Here is a 22,888-nt window from a genome sequence, read left to right on the forward strand (position 1 = left end):
CCCTGAGCAGCGATCGCTGCTCCCCGGCCAACCCCCCCCCAGTTTATATACCGAGTTTGATGTCACATTGGTATGGAATAGTCCTTTGGTCAGTTTGGATCAACTATTCTGGCTGTGCCCCCTCCCAGTTTCTTGTGCACCTGGCAGAGCATGGGAAGCTGAAGAGTCCTTGACTAGCATAAGCAGTACTTAGCAACAACTAAAACATCAGTGTGTTATCAGCATTCTTCTCCTACTAAATCCAAAACACAGCACTGTGCCTGCTACTAGGAAGAAAATTAACTCTATCCCAGCCAAAACCAGGACAGTCAGCCACCAACACCCCATCCAACACCACCCCACAGACTGACCCATGTTGCAAAGCATCAGGGTGTTAAACGTCATAAGGGGAACATAACACATGCCCTGTGGACAGGCTGGAGAGGAACAGCTTGTTCACTTACTTGCAACAAAATTCTCCGTATGAGCTACTTGAACTCAGCATCTCTGCCTTTGCCTCCTTCCCACAGGATTTTCATTCCTCTTTCATTCCTCTTTCAGGGGCTCCCTTCACCACCACCACCACACCAGGGTGAAGCCCTTCCTAGGTCTTTTCTCTCTGTTGGGGCATAGACCCCCTCACATCAAGACACAGAGCTCCAGCAGGCAGCTTCTTACCTTTCTCTGCTCAGACTTACCACAATATCCTGGACAGAGACAACCGAGCATGGGTAGACTGCATCAGACACCACTTTAATAACGACTGAATCGACATCCTGAGGAAACTTGTACAGAAAATACTGAGGAGAAAGCAAAGTACTGAGAGTTACAGTCCAGAAATCATCCCTGCCAGTAGCTTCAGAGCCTCCCTAAGGTACCTGCACAGCCCAAGCTGGGCTTTAGGATTGGATGTGGAAGGATGTCACAAAAATTCAGATTTCAAATATTAGGACCTTACACTACAGAAGAGCAGATTAAATATGTACAGACTACTCTTCCCCTTGCATAGCATGCTGTTAAACACGGACATCTTCAAGATGCAAGATACAGCATAGCTTCTGCTCCCCTTAAGCTTTTTTCCCACCTCATCAAGCTAAAGTGACTTCATTTTATAGCCTACTCCATTTTACGTTGCTATGAGCAATTTCCAGATGTTTCCATACTGCTGGCTGTACTTTATAGACAGGACATATCATGGAGTTTCTCTCAGATGAGTTGTCTCAAAGAGAGATTGTGGAAAGTATTAGGTCAAGCAGTTGAACTCTGTCAAGAGTTTCATAAATAAATGCCCAATATTAGTTGTAGGATTGAGGGTTTTTGGTTTTGTTTCGTTTTGAGGGCAGAGGGTAATGGTTCCCTGCCCTGGCAAGGGCCTTTTCAGATTTGGGAAAAAGATGTCCCAGGCAACATCATTATTTGCATATTTCTCCAGTAAAAGTTTGATGTACTACACCAGCCAGCTGCCGGAGAAGTAGGGTTTCTGTGCCCACCCCAGCAGGCAGGCTTGTTGCAAAGGGCTCCCATCACCCCACATGGAGTCCAGACCCTGAGAGTTTGGCTTGAGGACACAAAGCTTGAGGACTGCCGCCAGCCATCTTCCTCCCTTCCTTATGGTCACCTGGGAGCTGCTGCTGCCACCCTGGGGCAGGCATAGCCCATAGGGACAGAAGCTACTGGAGCTCCTACTCCAAAACCATAACTTGAGACATTCCCAACTGGCAAGCTCCCTTTGTGTCACATAAACCTTAGTGCTGAGCAAGGGCCAGCCGTTTCTAATTTCCCTTTCCCCACCCCCTACCCAGGAAGTAGGGCCCCCAACTGGAAGGGCAGGGATAGGAAAGAAATCACCCAGGCTTTTTCCAAGTTGCCCATTTCTACTAAAGCCTTTATTCCCACCCCACCCCCACTCAGAGCAGGGTCCCTTCACTGCTGAGGGAACACTGGCTCAAACCGCAAGTCCTTACAAACTGACAACTCACCAAGCTGGTTTCTTCAGCAGAGTGGATTTTATTTCCGCCAAGCAAGGACGCTGGCAGTCTGAGCTCCTTGGTTTCCCAGGTGCACTACCCTTGGAAATCTTTAGGAATACTTCCTTCAGGAAGTCACACATGAGGACCCTTCTATAATTTTCTTTCTAAGCCACACTTAGAGTACAGAATTAACATAAGGGGCATTGAGACATACAGTTCTCTCCTGCACAGACTGTGAGTGGTATAAACACTCCTGACCTATACGAGCATATCTAATTTCTCCTTCTGCCCTCAGGCATGAGCTGGGTTCTGAGCAACAACTCCTTCCTTTGTTATGGTTGTCTTTTTCCAGTCTTAGGGCTATTCCAACACTCATGCAGATTTTGAATCACCTTTTTTTTAGTTTCGTCCCCCTGCGGACTACTTAATACTTTGACTTACACAAACCTCAGCATTATACCAATTAAGAAGCACTCATCTTCTACTCTACATCTGGCCTATAATTAAAAGTCACCAATCTCATATTAATTGTGACAAATAACAGACCAAAGTCACAAAGTTAATTCCAGGCCAGATCCTAAATACTCTACATTCAAATTACAAGATCCTAAATAATGAGGGTTTATAAAGAGCCACCACCATTCCCTGTGCTTCTATAGTATAAAATACTGATATATCTGCAAACCAGCTTAAGACATTTGACAGCAAAAAAGATTAGCTGGGATGCCTGGTAATAGGAAACCTAAAATTAAGTGGCGTTACTAACAGTGAAAGCAACAACAAAAATGGAGTACCAGACAGCCTAGGTAAATTACATACTCTCCCAGCTCTACAAGCTCCTGTATCACTATAGTTACTGCCATCAGCATTTTCATTCAAGAGAGGGCTTGTTGTATCAGCTGGGCTCTAAAGAAGGCTGCTCAGCTGGATATGCTGTACATGTGTGCTCTCTTCTGAACTAATAACCAGGCATTTCATTTATCACCTCATAACTTGACTTGCTGCCTGAGCAAGGAATAGCAGTCTGAGTTCTGTTGTACCTTTACAGCTTACTTATTTACGTATTTATTTTTCTCCAGTAAATACTGGATCTTGGGTAGTCATGCTAGGGCAATGGAACCAGCACTGGCTGGAACAAGACATTGGTGCACACCATCTCACTTCCCATGAAGTGTAGCAGTCCAATGGCCTCTGGACTTCTGCACGTTTCTGGAATTTCCTGAACTACAGACACCATTTATTTGCTGTGGCCATGGTTTTTGGTTCACTTAATTGCTTTGCAAGAGGACCCAAAAGTGTCCCTACAGGGGGTGAGGCACTGCTACCTCTTCACTATATCCACAGAAAATTCAACAGTAAGGAAGTTTCCCTGTGTCCTAAGAGGGAAATGACCTAGTCACATAAGGCTTTTCCCATCTCTGACATAGGATCACATCAACCATTTGAATGTGGTAAGACATACAAGCAACGCCACACAGGACTCCTCCTTACCTGGGGCTGGGAAGGACTGGCAGTAAAGTTAAAGGCTTTGTTGGTCCTAGAAAAGAAATGCCAGCATGTTGAAGTCTAAACCTTTCAGAGTTGGAATACACACAGTACCCTCAGATTAACCAAAAGAAAAAATAACTTTTTGGGACGGGGGTAGGGGGTGGAGGGGGGGGGAGGGGAGAGAAAAAGAAGGGAAGAGTAGGTAGATGGACCAAATCCCTGTATTACAGATACATGAAGAAGTTACATTTGTTTTCTCACATCCCAGCTTACTCAAGTTGGAAGTTCTCAAGCCTGGTGACTAGCAGCTCATATGCAATATTAAATGGTGCCATGGAAGAGACATCCACAAATATAATCTGGTCAGAGGGTCCTGTCTCAGGTGTTGGCTCAGAGGGACAGAGGGTCCGACTCACTTCTTGGTAATTGTAGGTTCTCTGATAGCTACAACAGCCAGGGGAAGGAGGGAATGGGAAATGGGATGGGGGAGAGAGAAAGATAGCAGTTTAAAAGTTGTTCTGCAGTTCTAAGAATAACATTATTTTTCCACTGTTTGCATGAGTGAAATACTAATCTGAAAGGCCAAGACCATTCAGTCTTTTATTCAGAGCTCAAACTCCACCTCTGTTGCCTCTTGTGGTCTGTGCAAAGGACTGGTCATCCCCAGCATTTCACTTCCCTTGAGGCTGCCTGTGCCATCTGCAGATCTAGCACATCTGCCATTTGCTAGAGGCAGAAAGATGCATCCCCTGCATCAGGCAAGACACTGCAGGATATGCGCTGCCTGGCACCAGGATTTCAGTCACAGGATGAAGCTTCACCACTGAGATGGTCTAAGGTGTCTGCAAAGTCTCAGCACCTGCAGCCTAACTAGCTCTGAGGTTGCTGAAGCTACACAGCAGCATCACTTTGACAAAGAAAACACCCCCAAAACAACCACCACCCCCCAGAATAGACTCAACTTAGGTGTATCTGGGGTGAGAAACAGAGGAGAGCCCTTATTCCCCAAATGCACTGTAATGCAGCAGTTACGGTGCTCTTTTGAGAGCTTGTTCAAACCCTGCTCCAAACTAGAGCCCAAGAACTACTTGCACACGCTGTAAGCAACTGTGGAAATGGCAACAATGCCATTTGGTAGATTTCACTGTCTAGTGATGCAGGCAGATCCCCAGCAGACAAGCCTCCTGGTACTCCACATACATATTTGAGAAACTAAGAGAGAAGAACAGGCTGCCAAATGAGGTTACCTACCAAATCCTGGTCTTCCTAAGTTCAGCTGACAGTGAGCAAGCATGCTTTGCAACCAAGCCCTGCAGTCTACACACATAGATCTAGCACAGAGGAAGGCTGATGCTGAATATAGCTGGCAGACAAGAAAGAGACTCCAGTACTTACAGGCCTCGAAAAATTAGTGGAACCTGCCACGACAGCACTCCCTTCTGCTGGCGAACGACAAACAGGACAGGATATTGGAGGTTCTCAGAGCTGCTGTTCACATACACCCTCACTGCATCTACCTGTGGGAAGAGAAAGGAGAGTACAGACAGGTGTTAGCCAAAGGTGAAGAACAAGACAGCTCCAAGTCTAGGTGGAAGAAGCCTGTCCCTTTCCTCAGACTGACCCAGATGCTGACAATATCCACAGGGGGATCAGCAGTATTTGTCACTGGACTGGTTATTCAGATCCAGAGGTCATTTACAGAAATGCCTCCTTGCTGCTGCTCTAATCCAGAATCACAGCCCTGTCCCCAGATCAGAGGTGACTGTCAGACAAGACACAGTGGACAAATGCAGCAGACATAAACAGAAGAGAGTTCGGTAGCTTCCACTTACCCAATTGGGAGCAATGTGAATAAATTCTGTTATAAAATTAAGCAAACACACACAAAACATAGACGGCCCTCAGTTACTATTTGCTTTGAGTGGCAAGCAAGCAGTTCGTCTGCACCAAATGGAAATGGCACATTTTCCATTTGAAAAGAACATCTCTTCAGCTCCCTCTCCAGAGCTGCATGCGTTGCTCAAGAAAACAGGGTATGAGAATGCATAACTCATCAGAAGAGACAGTACATCTTGATTAGAGGCCTTTAATTGAGGAAAGCACATTAGGTAGATAAGATACACATTTTAAGGCCACCACATCTTGAAAAATTAGAATGGACTCTCACTAGATCAGTGGAAGACTTTTTGTAGATAACTTTATACCCTCCAAGAAGAGTAAATGTAGAAGGGGGTGCCACCTTCTGAAAAAACATTCAGAGTTTGCAAGGTAGCAGAAGGGCAGCTACCTGAGATGGCAGCTTATGCTTACACTGAGGACACCATGTTCAGAAAGAAGGCTTGCATCTACAATCACAAGTCTAAAAGAAAATTTCCTATTTATTCTTGTTTAGTGATTCTACGCTCACATAGGAGTTTAGTTTACTGGAACAAAACACCTTCTTGATCAACTTTCCTGCCATCATCACCAAAATACAGAGGCTACAGCCACCAATTCCTAAAAAATAGTGTCTTCAACAAAAAACATCACAAATAATTTAATTAAAAACCCTTTGAGATAGAAGGGCAAACACTGGATCTTCTTCCATTGCCTTCTGGTTTCTAAACCTTTGCAATACTCTTTTGGCACGCCTTCCAGTTTTTCCTTCTGACCGCAAAAATGACATACACAATGTTGTTTCCAAGTAAACTTGTAGGTTGCTAAAACCAAGTTAAGAAAAACACCATTACAAAGCAAGACTCACAGGTAAAACCTGAAGGGTATCAACACACTAGGCCACCATCACCACCAGACAGCACTGGAAGGTTACTCTATGTCTTTCTTAGTCTCTGTGGCTGCCCTGTGGGGAAGCTGAACCAGCACACGTTGGTATACCTGGGAAGTGCAGGGACTGGGCTGAACAAGCTGCTGCTTGTTTGTAGGTGTTTGCTGTAGTCACTGTGACAAGGAACAGGAACCCAAATGAAGTGACCTTGGAACCGAACAAGAAAATAAATCTAAGGAGCATGAAGACACAGTGGTCAAGCCAGAGCCCCGCAAACACATGGAGCCATTCTCTATCCATGGGGAAACCAACTATCATTGCAGAAAGGACACATTCCAGCTGCCTGATCAGCAGGTTTTTGCCCATGAAACAGTTAAAGCAAGCCCACCTCCACAGGTGAAGTGATGTACACTGCCTCTGGTTGGACACCAGCCTGTGAACCCTCCAGGGCTGGGTGCATCAGCACAGTGCAACGGGGAGCTCACATCGGACTCACTGCAAATGGTACTACTGCATTATGCATCCTCAACTACTCACAAATGCAAGCTAGACACTGGGAAATAATCTTCTGCACTGTCTTCAGGAATACAGAAACTACATGGGTTATGCATATGTTGCAGAAAGTCAGGTTTACTTTAAATAGACAATTAATTTGTATTCATTGGAAGACTTAGAAAGTTGCATCTCTACTTCTTCTAAATTCTCAATTTAAGAAATGTACTGGCTATTTGAAGTATATGCTAATGCTGAGTGGTATTAAAAAAGGAAAAAAGTACTATTTTTACAGCTTGCCCAGGCTTTGGACACAGAAGTGAAATTTGCATACATGTGAGTGCCTCTTCTTCCCACCTCAGATCTTCCTAAGTATTGTCAATATTGACTCTAAGAGGAAAAATGCATAAACAGAAATTGACAGACTGTTTACAGAAAGTCAGCCAAAAGAAAAACCTGCTCTGAGGTATCCTACAAAACACAGGAAAGAGCTCTACTTTCTGTCATAGCAAAAACATACTGCTTTTGATGTCTATTAAGATACAGTAAGAATAATTCTATGATTTAATCTTAAGCCCTTTGGAAATCCCAATTCTTCCCACTACTGCATTACAGTGCATACACAGCAAGTCATTTATCTCCATTGGCACAGTGTCTTTTCCAGCTTTATTAGTTTCTCACGCCATTTGGCTTACTCAAGAATACACGCTACCTGTATTCTACAGTTGAGGAGCCATGGCCATGTAATCAAATACTGTTTCATAAGTAGACAAGCACAACACTGCCAACACAAGGCTGGAGGACTATTTTTAATACCAGTATTTCATAGTCCAAGACCTTCACTAGACATTTTATGTGTTTATCTTAAATGTCTGTTGGGCCAGTTTGTGGAATTCTTAGATTTATGAAGAGCGGAATACCACATCAAGACCACATCCCTGAACACTTCTACATATGATGATGCAAGGAAGTGTTTTCTTAATATTCACCAAACAAAGCAGAGCCCTCTAAGTCCTGTCCAAAAAGGAAGGATTTTCTCTCCCAATGAGGTTTGCAAGGTATTGAGGTCTGCCCTTGCATCCTTACCATTAACGCAGCTTTGCAAGACCCTTACCCGCCTTGTGGAGCCCTGCATCAGATGTGGGGAACATGCCCTGCTGCACAAATGAACAAAGTATCGCATGGGCAGACAAGAATGACTGCTGCCTACCCCTTCAATACAGCTCGTATGGAAACAGAAAAATGAGAAAACATCCCCTCACCTCCTTCAGGAGTACATAGCAATAGGAGCTGGAGCCTTACGGAGACGTAATTCCATGCACGCCATTGGGTGAACAAAATCACCCAGCCAGCGAGGCTGCTCATGGGGACAGCAGCTGAGAGCTTGTGGCTGGAATTAGGCTGGCTTACAGAGGTACCCATGCTACACATGCTGCAGCACTATTAACTTGACACACCCCACCCCCCAGCTAAACCAGACTGAATAAGGGGAACAGAGCAACCAACACCTGAATGATTTATACTCAGACTCCACCTCATGCACTGTAAATCCCAGAAGAGGACAAAACTTCATAACTGTTCTATGCCTCTATCTTGGCCTCGACTCTTACATTGCATCCTGCCCATGCAGCCTAGAACCTGGGAGCAGCAAGTGCCTGTGTGATGTAGCTCACTGCTGGACGAGGCAGTCCCTTAAATCCAAAGAGGACAGGCAAGTCTTGGAGCCTGTTTCCCTTGGGAACCTCTACTAGAGAATCCAATTTGAAATAGCAATTCCTGCCCTTGCAGAAGATAGTAACTTACAATGCCTAATGGGACATAAGCATCCCACCCTTGCCCTTTGTAACCCTACCATATCCTACGCGTCACACCAGCTGAGCTGATGGCTTCCCTTCAGGCTGCTGTAGCTCAATCACCACTCACTGTAATAGGGCTATAAAGGGGCAACTGCCTTAGTCTAGGACTATGGGTAATATCCTCTCCTAGAGGTCAAGGCATGCAGGCAACAATGCTATGGAAGGTGTTATGTCTACTTAGAAGCAGAAAGTACCAAGGATCATCACATCTTTTTTCCAAAAAGTTATTCAAATTAGTGTTCTCCTCCCCACCTCATGCTTTTTAAAGTAATTTTAATCAGGCTAACTGGCCTGCTGTACTGAAGAGGAAGGAAGAAGATATCCAACAAGTTAAAAAGAAAAGTTTTGTTTGTGGGGGGTTTTTTTGTGTGTGGTTGTTTTTTTTTTTAAAGGGTCATTTAAACTGTGTCATCACCTTCTAAAATAGCACTAGAAGATGCTTCAGGAAACTGAATTACAGTTACTGAATTACAACTAAATATTAGGTGGGACAAATAACCAAGTCACCAGGGCAGCCTCAGTGCATGGTAGCCTAGAAGAACCCACACCCCTCAGAGCTCACATGTGCATCTGTGTTCTACCTTGGCTTGCCAGAAAGGCCCAGAGAGGTGGGGACAAGCAGAGCAAAAGCAGGACCAAGACACATCTTGGTTACATGTAAGGAACCCGACTTGCTGTGGAAGGGAAGCAGCAAACAATACTTTCAACTCCAGTGCTGCTTGAATTCTTATCCACCCAATTTGATAAGCTTTCAAGGTTTTGGTGATCATCTGGCATGCCACATTTATTTCAACTAATCCAATAAGTGACAGTGATGGCAAGCGAGATCTTCAGAGAGCCAAGTTAACCATTCATCTCCATGAGGAGAATAAATCCTCCATGCCCGGTTTACAGGCCTGTTATGTTTCCTAGGTCCACTTGACACCCCTTGTTCATTCACTTCTTGGCACCTCTGCTCCTTCCCCACAGATATGTTTTCTAAGGAGCATATAAAGGCTGAAATCCTTCCAAATCTTTGCTGACAAAGGAATCGCCCATTAGATAATGGAAGATTAATTTCTGTGTCCTCAGATTTGGTGGACCATTGCTGCCTTATAACTTCCCCGGGACTCTTTCTAAAGACAGCCTGCTTCATGCTGGTGAAATTTGTACCACGTTGAGTCCTATTTTACGCAGCAGTGTGGAAGAACTGATGTAGGACCAGCAGGATAGAAAAAAAGCACTTGGGCAGAAAGGAGACAAGCTACAACCATAAGTGAGGAGTCACTGCTGAACAGCCTTCTCCTCATGAAGCATCTGAATTTTTCTGACTGCATTTCCTACAGAAAGTAGCTTTTACCTTCACTGTGGTACGTATTACTTCATCTCCCATTCTGGAAAGCCCAGAAATAGGTTTGTTCTCAGAGTCACAAAATTGTTGTGGTTCAAAGCAACCTCTGGAGACCACCTAGTCCAAGCCCCCTGCTCAAGCAGGGTCAGCTGGAGCTGGTGGCTCAGGGCTCTGTCAAGTTCCAGATATCTCCACAGATGGAGACTCCAGAACCTCTCAGGTAACCTGTTCCAGTCTTTGACTGCCCTCACAGTTTAAAAAACAAAACAAAACAAAACAAACAAACAAAAAACCCCCCCACACACAACACAAAACCACCAAACAACCAAACACCAAAAACCCACAAAACAACCCCTGTGTTTCAGTTTGTGCCCATTGCCTCTTGTCCTGTCACTGGGCATCACTGAGAGGAACCTGCCTCTTCTTCATTCCCTCCCACCGGCTATTTATACACATTGATGAGATCCCCCTGAGCCTTCTCTGCTCCAGGCTAAACAGTCCCTGCTCTCTCAGCCTCTTCTCATATGAAATGTGCTCCAGTCCTTTAATTATCTTTATGGCCCTGCACTAGACTCACTCCAGTAAGTCCATACATTTCTTGTACTGGGGAGACCAGAACTGGACACAGTACTCCAGGCATGAAAGCTTTGCGGCTTTGTAACTGCCCAAGGCAACTCTGGAGATCATAACTCTCCCTTCTTTTACAAGACAAAGCCACCTGTGTAAAAGCTTCCTGGACAAGCCCAACAGTTAAACTGCTCATACAGCAACTCATTAGCACTCCATTCACACACATTTCTACCCCGACACCCTCCTGCTAGCCTTAATGTCCATTGCTGAATCTAGCCAAAAGACTTTGCATTTTCGTTTCCCGTGAGAGGAAAGCTAATTAAGACAATGGCTGCAGGTGCAATAATGCAGCTGAAAAATTTTGCAAGCTGGAAGCAGTCAAGGCCCTACTCAGTACAGGCCTCCACTCCACGTCCCAGTTTGAGCTCCTGCTGCTCCTCACCCAGGTGGCTGGAACATCCCCGAGCAAGAGCTACTGCCCTTACATGCACAGCGTTACAAATTGCCTCCTCTTTGCTGTCAACACTGATACTTGCTTCTCTCTCCTTAACCTACAGGTGAAAGCACTGAGCATATCTTTTTTGAGATCTTTAGGTGCTTTACTAGTCTAAGAGCAGTCAAGTTTCCTTTAAGGAAAGAGAGGAAAAGAAAAAAAGAGGGGGAAGGCGGCGGGGGGGGGGGGGGGGGTGGGGGGGGTGGGGGGGGTGGAAGTAGAGAGACCTGCCTATGAATCCAAGGCTATTAGATGTTTACTTAACTAACAATAAGCAATGCCAAGATTAATTCATTCTGTTAAGGACTGATGATCTATTTTCAGGCAGCCCTGCTGTTGTGGCAACTGCCACTCCAGATGCCTGCAGGGCCTGCTCAGGTAACCAAAGACTTCTGCCGGTTTTAGCTTCCCCCATATAGTTAATATACAACTACTGAAAGGCCTCTTGATTTTGCAATGATATGCTATATGCTCACAGCAGTAATCATCTCCATTTTACAGATGCTGAGACTTAAGCATGCAAAAAGAGGCAGAGGGCCACAAGCAACGTGTTCAGAGTTTAACTGGGAATAGTGACCAAGACATTCAAAGTCCGAGACCTGCTCCCTGTACAGTTTCTACTCCATGACCCTGAGAAACACCAGGTTAAGAGGGACAGTGCTACAAAGCCTGCAGCTCACAGCACACAGCTCTGTCACCCTCCTGCTGCAGTACTGAATGACAAGAAGCTGCCTCATTTGCAGTGCTTGGGGTGCATTCCCCTTCCCCCCCACCGCCCCAGCCCCTCCAAGTCACTTGCTTCTGACTCTTTCCAGCAGTTGCACAACAACGCTTCTGCTCCCCAGATGACAGATCTGTAGTCTCTCTTCTGGGCAGCACTCAAGCATCCTGCTCTCCTCCTCTTTGATGCTCTGCTGATATCTCACCTGGAGACTCTAGCCTGTTTTTTCAAACCCTGGTGGTCCTCAAAGCTTCAGTCTTTGCCAACAGACCTCAAAGCAATTTTGTTCATGCAATTACATGAATTACTGATCCCAAGGTTATTATAAAATTAGTGGAACTGAACTCCCCAAGATGACACCTCCGTCTAGCCTAATCTTTGATTCTGATGACCGAAGCTTGTGCAAGATGAGTCTTGGAGGATACTAAGCACATGGCTTACCTGTGCCTCTTGTACCCTTATGACAGAGAAGGGCTGCAGCATTTTCCTAGGGGTATCAAGAGCAACAGCTGCCACAGAGCAAACATTCAGGATTAGGATTTCTGCTGTGCGTCTAGGCCAGTACCAGGAGGCAAATCCTGCATCCCACACCCTACTACAAGAAAGGTTTAACCGCTGCCCCTGTGGCACCTCTCCACCACAAAGGCAAAGGTGCAGGCCACTTACATGTTTGGTGCCTACCATGGTATAAGGCTCAACCATACAGCACCTCTCAAAAGGACATTGCTATAAATCACATGGTCCCAGAATGGGTGAGGTTGGAAGGGACCTCTGGAGATCATCCAGTCCAATGCCACTGCTCAAGCATGGTCACCTCAAGCCAGTTGCCCAGTCAGGTTTTAGATATCTCCATGGATGGAGATGCCAAAACCTCTCTGGCAGACCTGTTATGGTGTTTGACCACCCTCAGAAAAAAAAAAAAAACCCACAAACAAAAAAGTTTCTCATCTATCCCAGAGAAGGCCAAGGGAAGAGAAACAATTTGGTGATTAACGTTTTGATAGGGTTCTCCTGAGATGGGAGAGAAGGTCCCTTCTCTATGCTGTGATCCAGCAGTTAGACCCCTCATTTGTTTTCCCTCTTTCCACAAAACTAAGCTGACCATACACCATCTACAATGTTTAGCCAGCTTTCCTGCCATTTCCATTATCTTACAATATTGTTAGTGTTATACTAGTAAGAAATAGGATTACCAGGAGGTTGGAGGCAAGATTCTCAAGACTCGGTGTTCTTTAAGATCTAAGCACTTACTCTTACTTCCTACCCACATTAAAACTGGTATATGCTATATTACCACTATTCATGACTTCCTTCCACATTCCCTGTGTTCAGCACTCTGTATTTGGTCCCTGTAGCAGCTGGTTAGAGCTCCTTTGCCCTGTTCCCATAAAAGCCCATATTCAGGTGCCTTGAGCTCTCTTTGGTCTGATGACATCTGGGGCAGCATCAAACTGCATTGAGGCAGGACCACCTCTGGCCTAAGTATGGGCTCACAGGTGTGATTCCATTACACTTCTTTCGTTCCTCTCACTTTTCTCTCTGGAATCTTTACAGGCAAAGCTGCTTCCCAAGCCACACTCAAATAGGGTGCTTCAGACAAAGAGGAACATGAGAAAAATCACAAGCAACATTTACAGAGCAGCTCATTAAGAAGATCCCAGTGTACTTTAAATTTCACCTCAATATATTCACAATTCACTTCCAGTGAATACCTCTGCTCTTCCTATGCTTGCACATAGCCCAGATCAATCAGGAGCATCACACCACCTAACCCCATCAAAATCTTTATAATAAAAGCCCAGGACAAAAAACAAAGCGATTACGAAGCTGGACAGATGGCAACTGAGGTTCCAGTCCATCTAGTTATTTACCCTGCCACCATCACCACAGTAACACAGGACCTCTCATGGGCAGATCCTACACTTTCAGTGGAGGAGCCAAATCCCATCCCCAGGATGCAGCTCTGTTCTCCCCCTCACAAGTCTCAGAAATACAGCAGCAGCTCCCAGCAGCCCAAAGCTTTGGTTGATGTGCCTCTGCCTGACATAATAGCTATTCCTCCAAAACACAGCAATAAAACAGGTGGGGTTTGCCTGTGGGCCAAACCTGCACAAGAAGTTACCACCTAACAGCCCCTCCAGATCCTCCCCACCACTTGCAAATGAGCTTGGGGATATCAGAGCAACACAGTTCAGCAGAATCTCAGTGCAATTATAAGGAAGTGTGGCGAAGTTAACATTTAACTGCAAGCAGGGCTTCTCTCATTTGCTGTCAGTCACGCTCTGATTTTGTGCTACAGGGTGGAAGGAACCCTAATTAGTGTCTTGGAGAAAGACATTTTGCCTGGCAGGGTGAACTGTCTAGCAGAAGCATCACAAGGGACAGGGATAACAATGTAGCGCCTATGAACTGATGTGTGTGCTTTTTCTGGCCTTCTTCCAATTGACGTACCTTAAACTTTTAATCCATGTTTGCTTCTAGATTCTGTTGTCTTGATATAGACAATATACACCTTTTCATGCAAGAGATTTAGTAAATTCACCACTGAGCCAATGCTAGCAGTTCCATCTTTCCCTTTGAAAGTCAGCATTTGGTGTTTGCCTCAAGGGCATCATCTCCAGCAAAATATTTTTAGAAGACTGGAAAAAAGCAGGAGGTGAAGGAAAAAAAAAGGTGATTTATTTCATTCAAACACTCCCTCCATCCTGTTCCAAAGATTATTTCATTTTAAGAACAAGCAGTTCTGACACAAGAACCCTTCCCCACTACAGAACCACTGCTCCCATTGCATACAATCCTCCCTCCCAACACAGAAATACGATCCTACCTATGTTGCATGTAGAGACAAGAGGAGTTCCAGCTAAAAAGCACAGGTTTTGTATTTAAAATAATAATAAACCCCCACACTAGAACAAAAGGCTATGAGCCTCCTCTGCATCTATCCCCACTCACTTAGCACCGGTTGAGGTGAGGAGGGTTTTGCCTGGGCACTAAGAGCATCAACCAGGCTGCCGTCACTCCTGCACCACCACCACTGCTGAGGGACTTCACTTTGGAGCAGACCATTTCCAGCGCCGCAGAAAACTAGTTGCACCTCTCCCTCTTCCTTGTACACACACAGATGGAGGCTGTCAATAGTGGTACTATAACCCAGTGCTAAATTTCATCTGTACCTGCTAAGCTGAAATCCTCACTTCCTGCAGATACCTGCAGTTAGGTTGAGGTGGGATGGTCCAAGCTGGATCTTGGGAAACAACCTCGTGTACCAAATACTTCCTTTGACAGCCAGACCCTGCACTAAAATGTCAGCAATAACCATACTGCTGCCTTTTGCGCTGCAGGGCTGAGGCAGGGTCAGGACTGCTTTAGAGACTTCTGCTGCTCATATTCCTTCCCATTGCCAAGCCTCTGCCATGTGCATCTCTATTCACCAGCCAAGCTCATGACAGTTTTGTTTCTCAAAAGACTGACCTTGAGCTTTTTTCTGTATTTCGAGGTAGACAGAGGAGTTAGACAGCTGAATAAAGAGAGAGCTCTCAGCACTATAGAAAAACGTGTTAGACCAGGAAAGACAAATATTTGTACTTCAGTTCTATCACCACCCTGGAGATAGGGGGAGGAAAAAAAAAAGGAAAGAAATAAAAAAAAGCAGTGCACATCTGAATTCCATTCTCTAGATGGGAACAGGCAGAAGGAGCTGGTCCCAGATTCATGCAGCTGAACAAGACCAACATGGCTCCAAACATAAAGCAAAATAAAGCAGGCTCTTGTTGACACAAAAGAGTCCTTGGACCGATTATTAAGTCTGTATTTCCCACAGAGATTACACATCAGCTTAAGACGGCAGGGATGTGAATTTAAGGACAGGCAGGAGGTTGCAACAACAATTTCTGCTGCAAGAAAAGGTTGTCAAGAGCATTACCATGGATTCCTTTCCACCATCTCATGCTAAGCAAAACCTTCGAATCACACCAGGGCTTCACCATGTTCTCTGTCGCACCCACACGTAAGCTGCTCCTTGCAAGACCGGTGGGGATTATCAGTCTACGTTGCAACAGCACTTGGTTGTGGGCCTGACAAGGCACCAAGCCAAGCCAGTGGGCAGGGAACACATCCGGCAAGCAAACACACAGGCTGCTAGTTACAATGGAAGGTCTCAGCACAGGGTATGTCTACAAAAGCCACTGAATTGCTGCTGTCTGCTGTTGCACAAGAAAGAGGTGCTTCATTTTTATATAAACCCTGAAATTAAGTGAAGCAGGATTCAGCCAGATGGGCTAGAGCAATTGAGTCAGTGAATGAAGCACATACCTGTCAGCGCCGAACTCGGCTGCTCTTCCCACTGCCAACACAACAGGGGGAAGCTGAGATCCTGAAGGAAAATAGTTATGAGACAGTGACAGGCATTACAGAACCTCTTTCCTGCCCTCTCACGAGATGAGTGCCACTCCTGTCTGACAACAAAAGTAGTGGAGCTCAGAGGAGCATTCCCTTTCAGCCTTTCTTTGTCTGACTTTGTGCCCTAATGTCAGTAAGTCTTAATTGCCAAACACAATCTGTCAAATAACCTTGGCCCACAGTTTTCTTCCAGCATTCCTGCCAGGAATATTAAATATCCAAAGCAGCATAAACTAAGTGACAGACTCTGGGTATGTCAAGCACAGCCTCAGTCACATTAACGTAATTGTTCTAGGATTAATAATTTTTAATTTAAAAGTTCCACTTTGTGCAAATATGCTGTGTGTACTTATGGTCTGCCATGGACATTCCCATGAGTTCACTTGTTTGCAACAGTATCTGTGCAGCATAAATGGAAGTAAGATAAATACAAAGCATGTTAATATTTATCTTTTTCCTTTTTTGAAATTTTGTCCTCTAACCAATGTCACTAGGGAGTCTCCAGGACAGCCAGAAAGAAAAACTAGGAACTGCCATGCTGGATGAAGTAGGTACCTGTTTCTGACCACCCTCAGACTTCAGGAAGACATTAAAAATAAACAAATGAATCCTTTTTTGAACAGCCAGTTAAGGAACAAACTAATCTCTAATAAATAGTGTCCTCCTAACCCACAGCAGCTGGAACTCTGCGCTTGAAACAAAAGGGTTTAAAACTTTTCCAAATTTGCCACAACCCCAAGCTCACAGCAATAACTCCAGGGATTACTGTCACAACACAAATATCCAGTTCTTTCTTGGATCCCAAGTTCTTCACCTCAGTGACACTTCAGATGTGGACTGAATTATGTATCCTACATGTTGTCCTCTTTTCTTTCTTTTTCTTTTTTAAAAAAACATTGTTCATTTGTTTTAAACCACACTGAAGTTGCTATTTCTATGCCCAAAGAAAAACGTCAGCATAAAGTAAGGAAGGCTGTTTCTGAAATCCTCTGTGTTTCTCTAAGTATACACAGCAGGAAATAACGTTTGCTTATGCACACATACTAAACTATATTCTCAAACCGAGCAGATGGCACACCCTTGCAATACAGCTTTTACAGACTGCACTTTCATTCCCTAAATAACCCCTGAAATAGCAGATGAGGTCTGTATAGGAAAAAGCATACCTTCCTACCCAACAACTTCTGTACAAGTTATTTAAGGACATTTCAGCCTCCACTTACAGTGCAAATGTTTGTCTTATAAATTGCTGCACTGTTCTTGGAAAGAGTTCAACCGGAGGAGAGACATTTTGATGAAGTTACAGACACATTTTGATGAACTTACTCTTATTCAGAAATTTTTTTCTTTTTTAATCTAAATATCTTGGGGGTAGGGAGGGGGTGGCAGGGGGAGCAAGAAAACCTGATCAGCTTTGATTTTAAACAACAGGACAGCCCACGAGAAGAGGGTGATTTTAAGATTTAGAACAACATCCAAATTCAAGAGAGATGCTTTAGGTCAATGACAAGTTATTGGGCTTGACAGCATTAGCTTACACATTAGAAATAAAACCAAAATTCCTGCCAGCACAGAAGACACCATCTGAAGGTCTGCAGGCCACCCTGCAAGAAACCAGAGCAGACCTCTCAGGCTTTTTTTCCTAAAGGCTGCAAACTGATAGCCTCCTTCAAGATGTACTCTTATTTGCCCCTCTAGGTAGGGAAACCCACAAAGAACAAAATCCTAGAAAGCCAAAGAATAATTTAAGTTTGAAGAGATCTCAGGTGGGCACATGATCCCATCCCCAGCTCAAAGCAAAGCCACCTCCCACACCATTCTTTCACTTAGGATATCCTATTTTTGCCAGAGCCAAAGTTTTCAAGGCTATATTTTCTGCTGCAGAAAACATTGATCAAACTCGTGTTTTCAGCAGATCCCCACACCATTTCTCTCATAGTTTACTTTTGCTTTCTCCTGTAAGCAAGAGCTTTTTGTGTGACTCTGGGCAGCATGAGGAGCGGCCAAGAGACCCCACTGAGACGCGGCAAGAGCATTCCAAATGCTGTGTGCTCTACACTGCTTACACTGTCACCTGCTAGGGTTGGTTGTTTTCTTTAAAAAAGATAAATTATATATACAAAAATTATTTCAAAGGGATTCTGTTGAACCTTGCTTGGCTTCAGACATCATATACTATAACTTGCTCTGATTTTTCTGGATTTGACGTTGTGCCTACATTTCTGCCTCATAAGGAATTTAATATTAGGCTCCAGAAATGGTGTGCTGAGGCCCTTCCACAGTGTCCTGCAGTGAACAGACTAGAGTCAGCAACCAAAAAGCAACAATGTTCAGGCCCTGGAGATCCTGCAATAACAGGAGCTCCACTGACCTTAGGAGATCTTCTTGTTCAAACTTTTGTAGTCTTCCCAATTTATTTGTTTTTTACCTGCATCTTTGTGGCTAAAATGGTGGGCTTCCATTCGGCATTAAGGAAAGACAGAACCTAACCTGTTCCCCCCACTATAGCTCAGGTTCAGCCATCTCCAAACAGGAGACTAAAGTTTTATTGCATGCATGGCATAGCTGTGGGCTGAAACATAGGCTGGAGCCAAGACTAACATTACGGAGAAGACACGCAGGAGAGCAAGGGAATACTTTGAGGTAGTTTAGTTCCAGCCTGAAGAGTCCTACACGTGAAGCCCAAAATCAGCTCAGAAGCAAGAGGAGAAAAAATTGCTCCTAGAGTTGTTGTAACAGGCATGGGTGCTGCTGAAGTGGGGCCTACATTCGCAAGTGAAACAACAGAGAACAGTAAACACATATTTGATCACTGCCACTTACTAAACCAGGTTGCCCTGTGTAGCAGATCAAGGAGTTTCCCTGCAGCTACAACAGATGGCTTTGGTCTGAGCAAGTGACTCATCACACAATCCCAGAGGAACGTATGGGTGAATTCCAGTTCTGGCTCCTTGCCTAGAGCAAAGCAAGTGCAACTTGCCATCCAAACCTAGGATATAAGAGACCCATTCAGCAGGAGACAGAGGAACCCAAATGCATCATGATCTTTGGGCTGGAAAAGGCACTTGGTCTCTACTAGAGGGTCACAAAGTTTAAGGCATCTAATTGAAAGACTTCTGTTCTTGCTAGTGTTGATTCCCCCTCTTCCCTTAGGTCAGTCAACTTTTTCCCATCTGCAGTCATGAAAGAAGGAAGGGTAATGATGTTAGCAACCCTCCATGGTGGCACACAGCCTCTCTCACTCATTCATTTTTTACTCATCACCCCTCAGATAGACTCCACATAGGAAACAGTCACTCGAGGACTACACATCCTCACATGGCACAACTGCTCAGCAGAGAAGCCACAGCTTAATCTACTGTCAATCACAGCTTACAGTAAGGCTGGGCCATATTGGAACTGAGACTGGGGCTCTGTTCCTAGTCCTGGCAAGGGAGGAGGAGGAAGAAAATATCACCCACTCTTTCTCCTAAAATAGGTGCAGCCCAGTGCTCAGCTTTTAGGCTCATCACAACCAAGATGCACTGCATGAATGTACAAGAGCTGTGTCTGGATTGCAGCAGCTTTGCCTGCAAATGGCAAGTCGGAAACTTGTTCTCCTAAGAGATACTTGGTTTTCTAAATGTAGTCCAGGTATCTTCCAAATCATGCATCCAGCTGACCTGAACTCCGATTAGGAAGAAGAACTTCTGTTGTCTCCAACAGTCGTCTTCCTCATGATGCTCTCCTGCACCACTTAGGACCTGCTACAGGAAATACCCACATGCACAATATTAGTGGCATTTGTGTTTTCAGCAAATTAACCATTAGCAACTGCCAGAGCTTACAGTGGTGGAAAGAGTCATTCATTTTCAATTCCCTCAGTAATTCCCCACACACCTTTTTTTCTTTCTGGAAGCACTTGTATTGTTGCAATCATGGAACTTGTCACATAAAGCCTTCTCCAGTCAATGGTAAATCCAGCAGAAACACTTTACAACTCTTGTTCAGTCTTCTGGGCTGGGACATACTGCACAGGTAGCTCCAGCAAATCCGTTCTTCTTCCTTCCAAGTAAGGTCATATTGAATATGTGGAACTGGAGATGCTCATGAGCGTGCTCATTTTTTTCCCCCATCCTGGATGTCTCCAGTTTAAACAATCCTAAAATAAGATAAACCTGTTTGCCCAACTAATTGTTCACCAGACTTCTAATAGCGCACATCTGCCTTTGCTGTTAGAGCATGGGTGCATTGTGACAGGCGCAACAGCTGGTTTTATTATTGTATTTTTTTCACACTCACAGTTAAACATTAAACAAACAGCTGTGCAGAAGGGAAAATTTCAAAGTGCAGCTAGGAGAAGGAAAAGGGAACTAGAAAAGCAGTAACCCCCATAACAAATGAAGACTTTCCACCATGAGGAAGGAGTTTGACATGTCCCTCTGTTCACAGGCCAAGTCTAGAAGACCCTTGCAGCAGAGGTGGCTGTGCTCCTCCTCAACACAGCCTTACTTTTATAGCTCCACCTCAGAAATTAAGGCCTAAATTGTAGTTGCCAAGTACAAAAAAGCCTGACAGCTCTCCTGCCTCAAGACACAAGGTAAAGTGTTTCTGAACAGCACATTGGAGGGTTTTTCCCCCTCCACATACAGAGAGAAGAGACCTGGCAATGTATACATGCATGAGAGTTTCAGCTAGGTGACTTGGTCAGCATGTAAGTACCCTTATTTTCCTTTTATACACCCAGGAGTTGCACAGAAGGGAAGTCACTTGTCCGTCTCAAAGCAGCTCTGCTCCAGAGCCCTGAGTTGTACTTTCTTCACCTTGCATACATCTTCTCGTGACGAGTCTCATAGGACTTGCTTTCCCCCTTCCCTTGTACATGTATACCTGTATCCCAAGAAGTAAGGAAGATTATGTGGATGAAGAACTTCCTCTGAGATCAGGCAAGTACACTTTTCAGAAAGTGATAGGTCTCTAAAGCACCAAACAGGAGTAATGGTCTTGTTCCATCCTTTTTCTCATCCATCATTCAAGTATTGCTCTATTCAGCTGCATTTTCAGATATGCCCTGGCAGCCATAGCATGTGAGCAACCAGAACATTACAGAGAACTGATGGGTCACAAGCCTGCCCTCACACCTTCTCCTTGGCTCCAAGTTGTCCCTTGCTTTGTAGGCCTGCCCTTGTGAGGGAGAACAGCAGAGAGGGGAAAACAGCAGAACCCCCAGCATCAGGAAAACAAATCCCTGTTGCAGAGCCAGACCACTCCAGACCTGGCTTTGCTTCAGAGGGAAATCAATTAAACTCACCCACTGCAGCCCTTCCACATGGAAAATGCTCTTTTTATTCAATTGAATTTCCTGTAACTAAGGTTAATGGTCCATGTGGTACCTGCCTCAAGGTATCAGAGGCTTCTGGCTGACCTGCCATCAGCACAGAGACAGGAGGAGACTGAAAAGACCAGGAAGACCAGAGAGCTCACAAGTGGCAGGCAACTGGCAAACAGCAGCTGATGCTCCACTTGCTAAGATTTCGAGGCTAAAGACAAGGACTAGTACACTGAGTTTTTGCAGAACTTGCATTCTTTCAGAAGGTCCAACAACTACCCAGAGGACAGCATGCCCCTAAGTATCTTCACAACTCTTGCACAAGAAAAACCTGCCCACAAGAGCATGGTCCCAGATTAAAGTCAAGATTTCCACCACCAAGCTTCTAAACTTTGAGCAATCCTCATCACCAGGGAGATGCAGGACCAGCAGGGCAAATCAACCTCCAGCTCTGACCAGGCTGGCAAGAGGAGACCCAGTCACCTTTGCCTCTCATCAGGTCAGAACCACAGCTGGGGAGGCAGCTGCACACACCTGCAGCCAGTTGTCTTGATTAGGCCAGGCATCTTCTTGAAGGTTTCTGCTGGTTCAGCTCAGGAATAGCATCTGTAGGGCTGCTCAGCGAGGAATCATAGAACGGTTGGGGTTGAAAAGGACCTTTAAAGGTCATCTAGTCCAAACCCCCTACCATGGACAGGGGGACATCTTCACTAGGTCAGCTTGCTCAAAGTCCTGTCCAACCTGACCTTGAACACTTCCAATGATGGGGCATCTACATCCACGCAGCCTGTTCCAGTGTTTCACCACCCTCATCGTAAAAAAAATTCTCCCTTATGTCCAACCCAAATCTACCGTCTTTCAGTTTAAAACTGTTGCCCCTTGTCCTTCACTACAGGCCTTGGTAAAAAGCCTCTCCCCATCTTTCTTACAAGATCCCTTTATATATTGAAAGGCCACAATAAGGTCTCCCTGTGGAGCCTTCTCTTCTCTAGGACCTCCTCTATCCTTAGAACCTGTTCTGGGCACCCCTCATCAGAAAGCCTCCTAGTACAGTCCATCTTTAATTAAGTGGGTTTTTTCTCTTTCAAATTAGTTTTCATAGAAGGAGCTGGTTTCATGACCCTCTTTAAGCACGTTCATGGCAGTGCTTGGAGAGTTGTGCATTTAAAAAAATATTAAGCCTCAAACCTGAAGTTTCCCTTCTTAGATATGCTCTTGACCAGCTCAGCATCGCTGCAGAGATTTCGTGTTCCAGCATACAGGAACACGGAGATTAGTCCACTGAAGTTTCCACTTAAATGTGGCAGTAGTCTGGACTGGTGGCTCTTTGCAGCCATGGGAATGGCCTAGTGTCTGAAAGTAGCTGTCAAGCAGAAGATGCATTTAGGTACCTGCAAACACCACAGAGCAGCCGTGTACTCCCTCCCTGCCTCCTCCCACTCTGCTATCACCCTAGTTATTCTCCTGGAGAGAAAATTTTTTTCCTGGAAGGTGTCCGGCAAATCACATGGCTTCAAAG

The 22,888-nt window shown here is 44.9% G+C and overlaps 1 protein-coding gene across 1 annotated transcript in view; it reads right to left on the reverse strand.

The window, feature by feature from the left end:
- Positions 1-22,888, reverse strand: part of SIDT1 (SID1 transmembrane family member 1) — a 48,480-nt gene that overhangs the window by 24,100 nt on the left and 1,492 nt on the right. Inside the window, exons 2-5 of the mRNA XM_075711207.1 lie at positions 4,833-4,954; positions 3,711-3,881; positions 3,441-3,486; positions 678-779 (exon numbers count right to left, since the gene is read on the reverse strand). Of these exons, the coding sequence (XP_075567322.1) occupies positions 678-779; positions 3,441-3,486; positions 3,711-3,881; positions 4,833-4,954 (441 nt within the window). The remainder of the gene's footprint in view (positions 1-677; positions 780-3,440; positions 3,487-3,710; positions 3,882-4,832; positions 4,955-22,888) is intronic.

Source organism: Pelecanus crispus, chromosome 1 (assembly GCF_030463565.1).
Source record: "Pelecanus crispus isolate bPelCri1 chromosome 1, bPelCri1.pri, whole genome shotgun sequence".
Classification (NCBI taxonomy): Eukaryota; Metazoa; Chordata; class Aves; order Pelecaniformes; family Pelecanidae; genus Pelecanus; species Pelecanus crispus.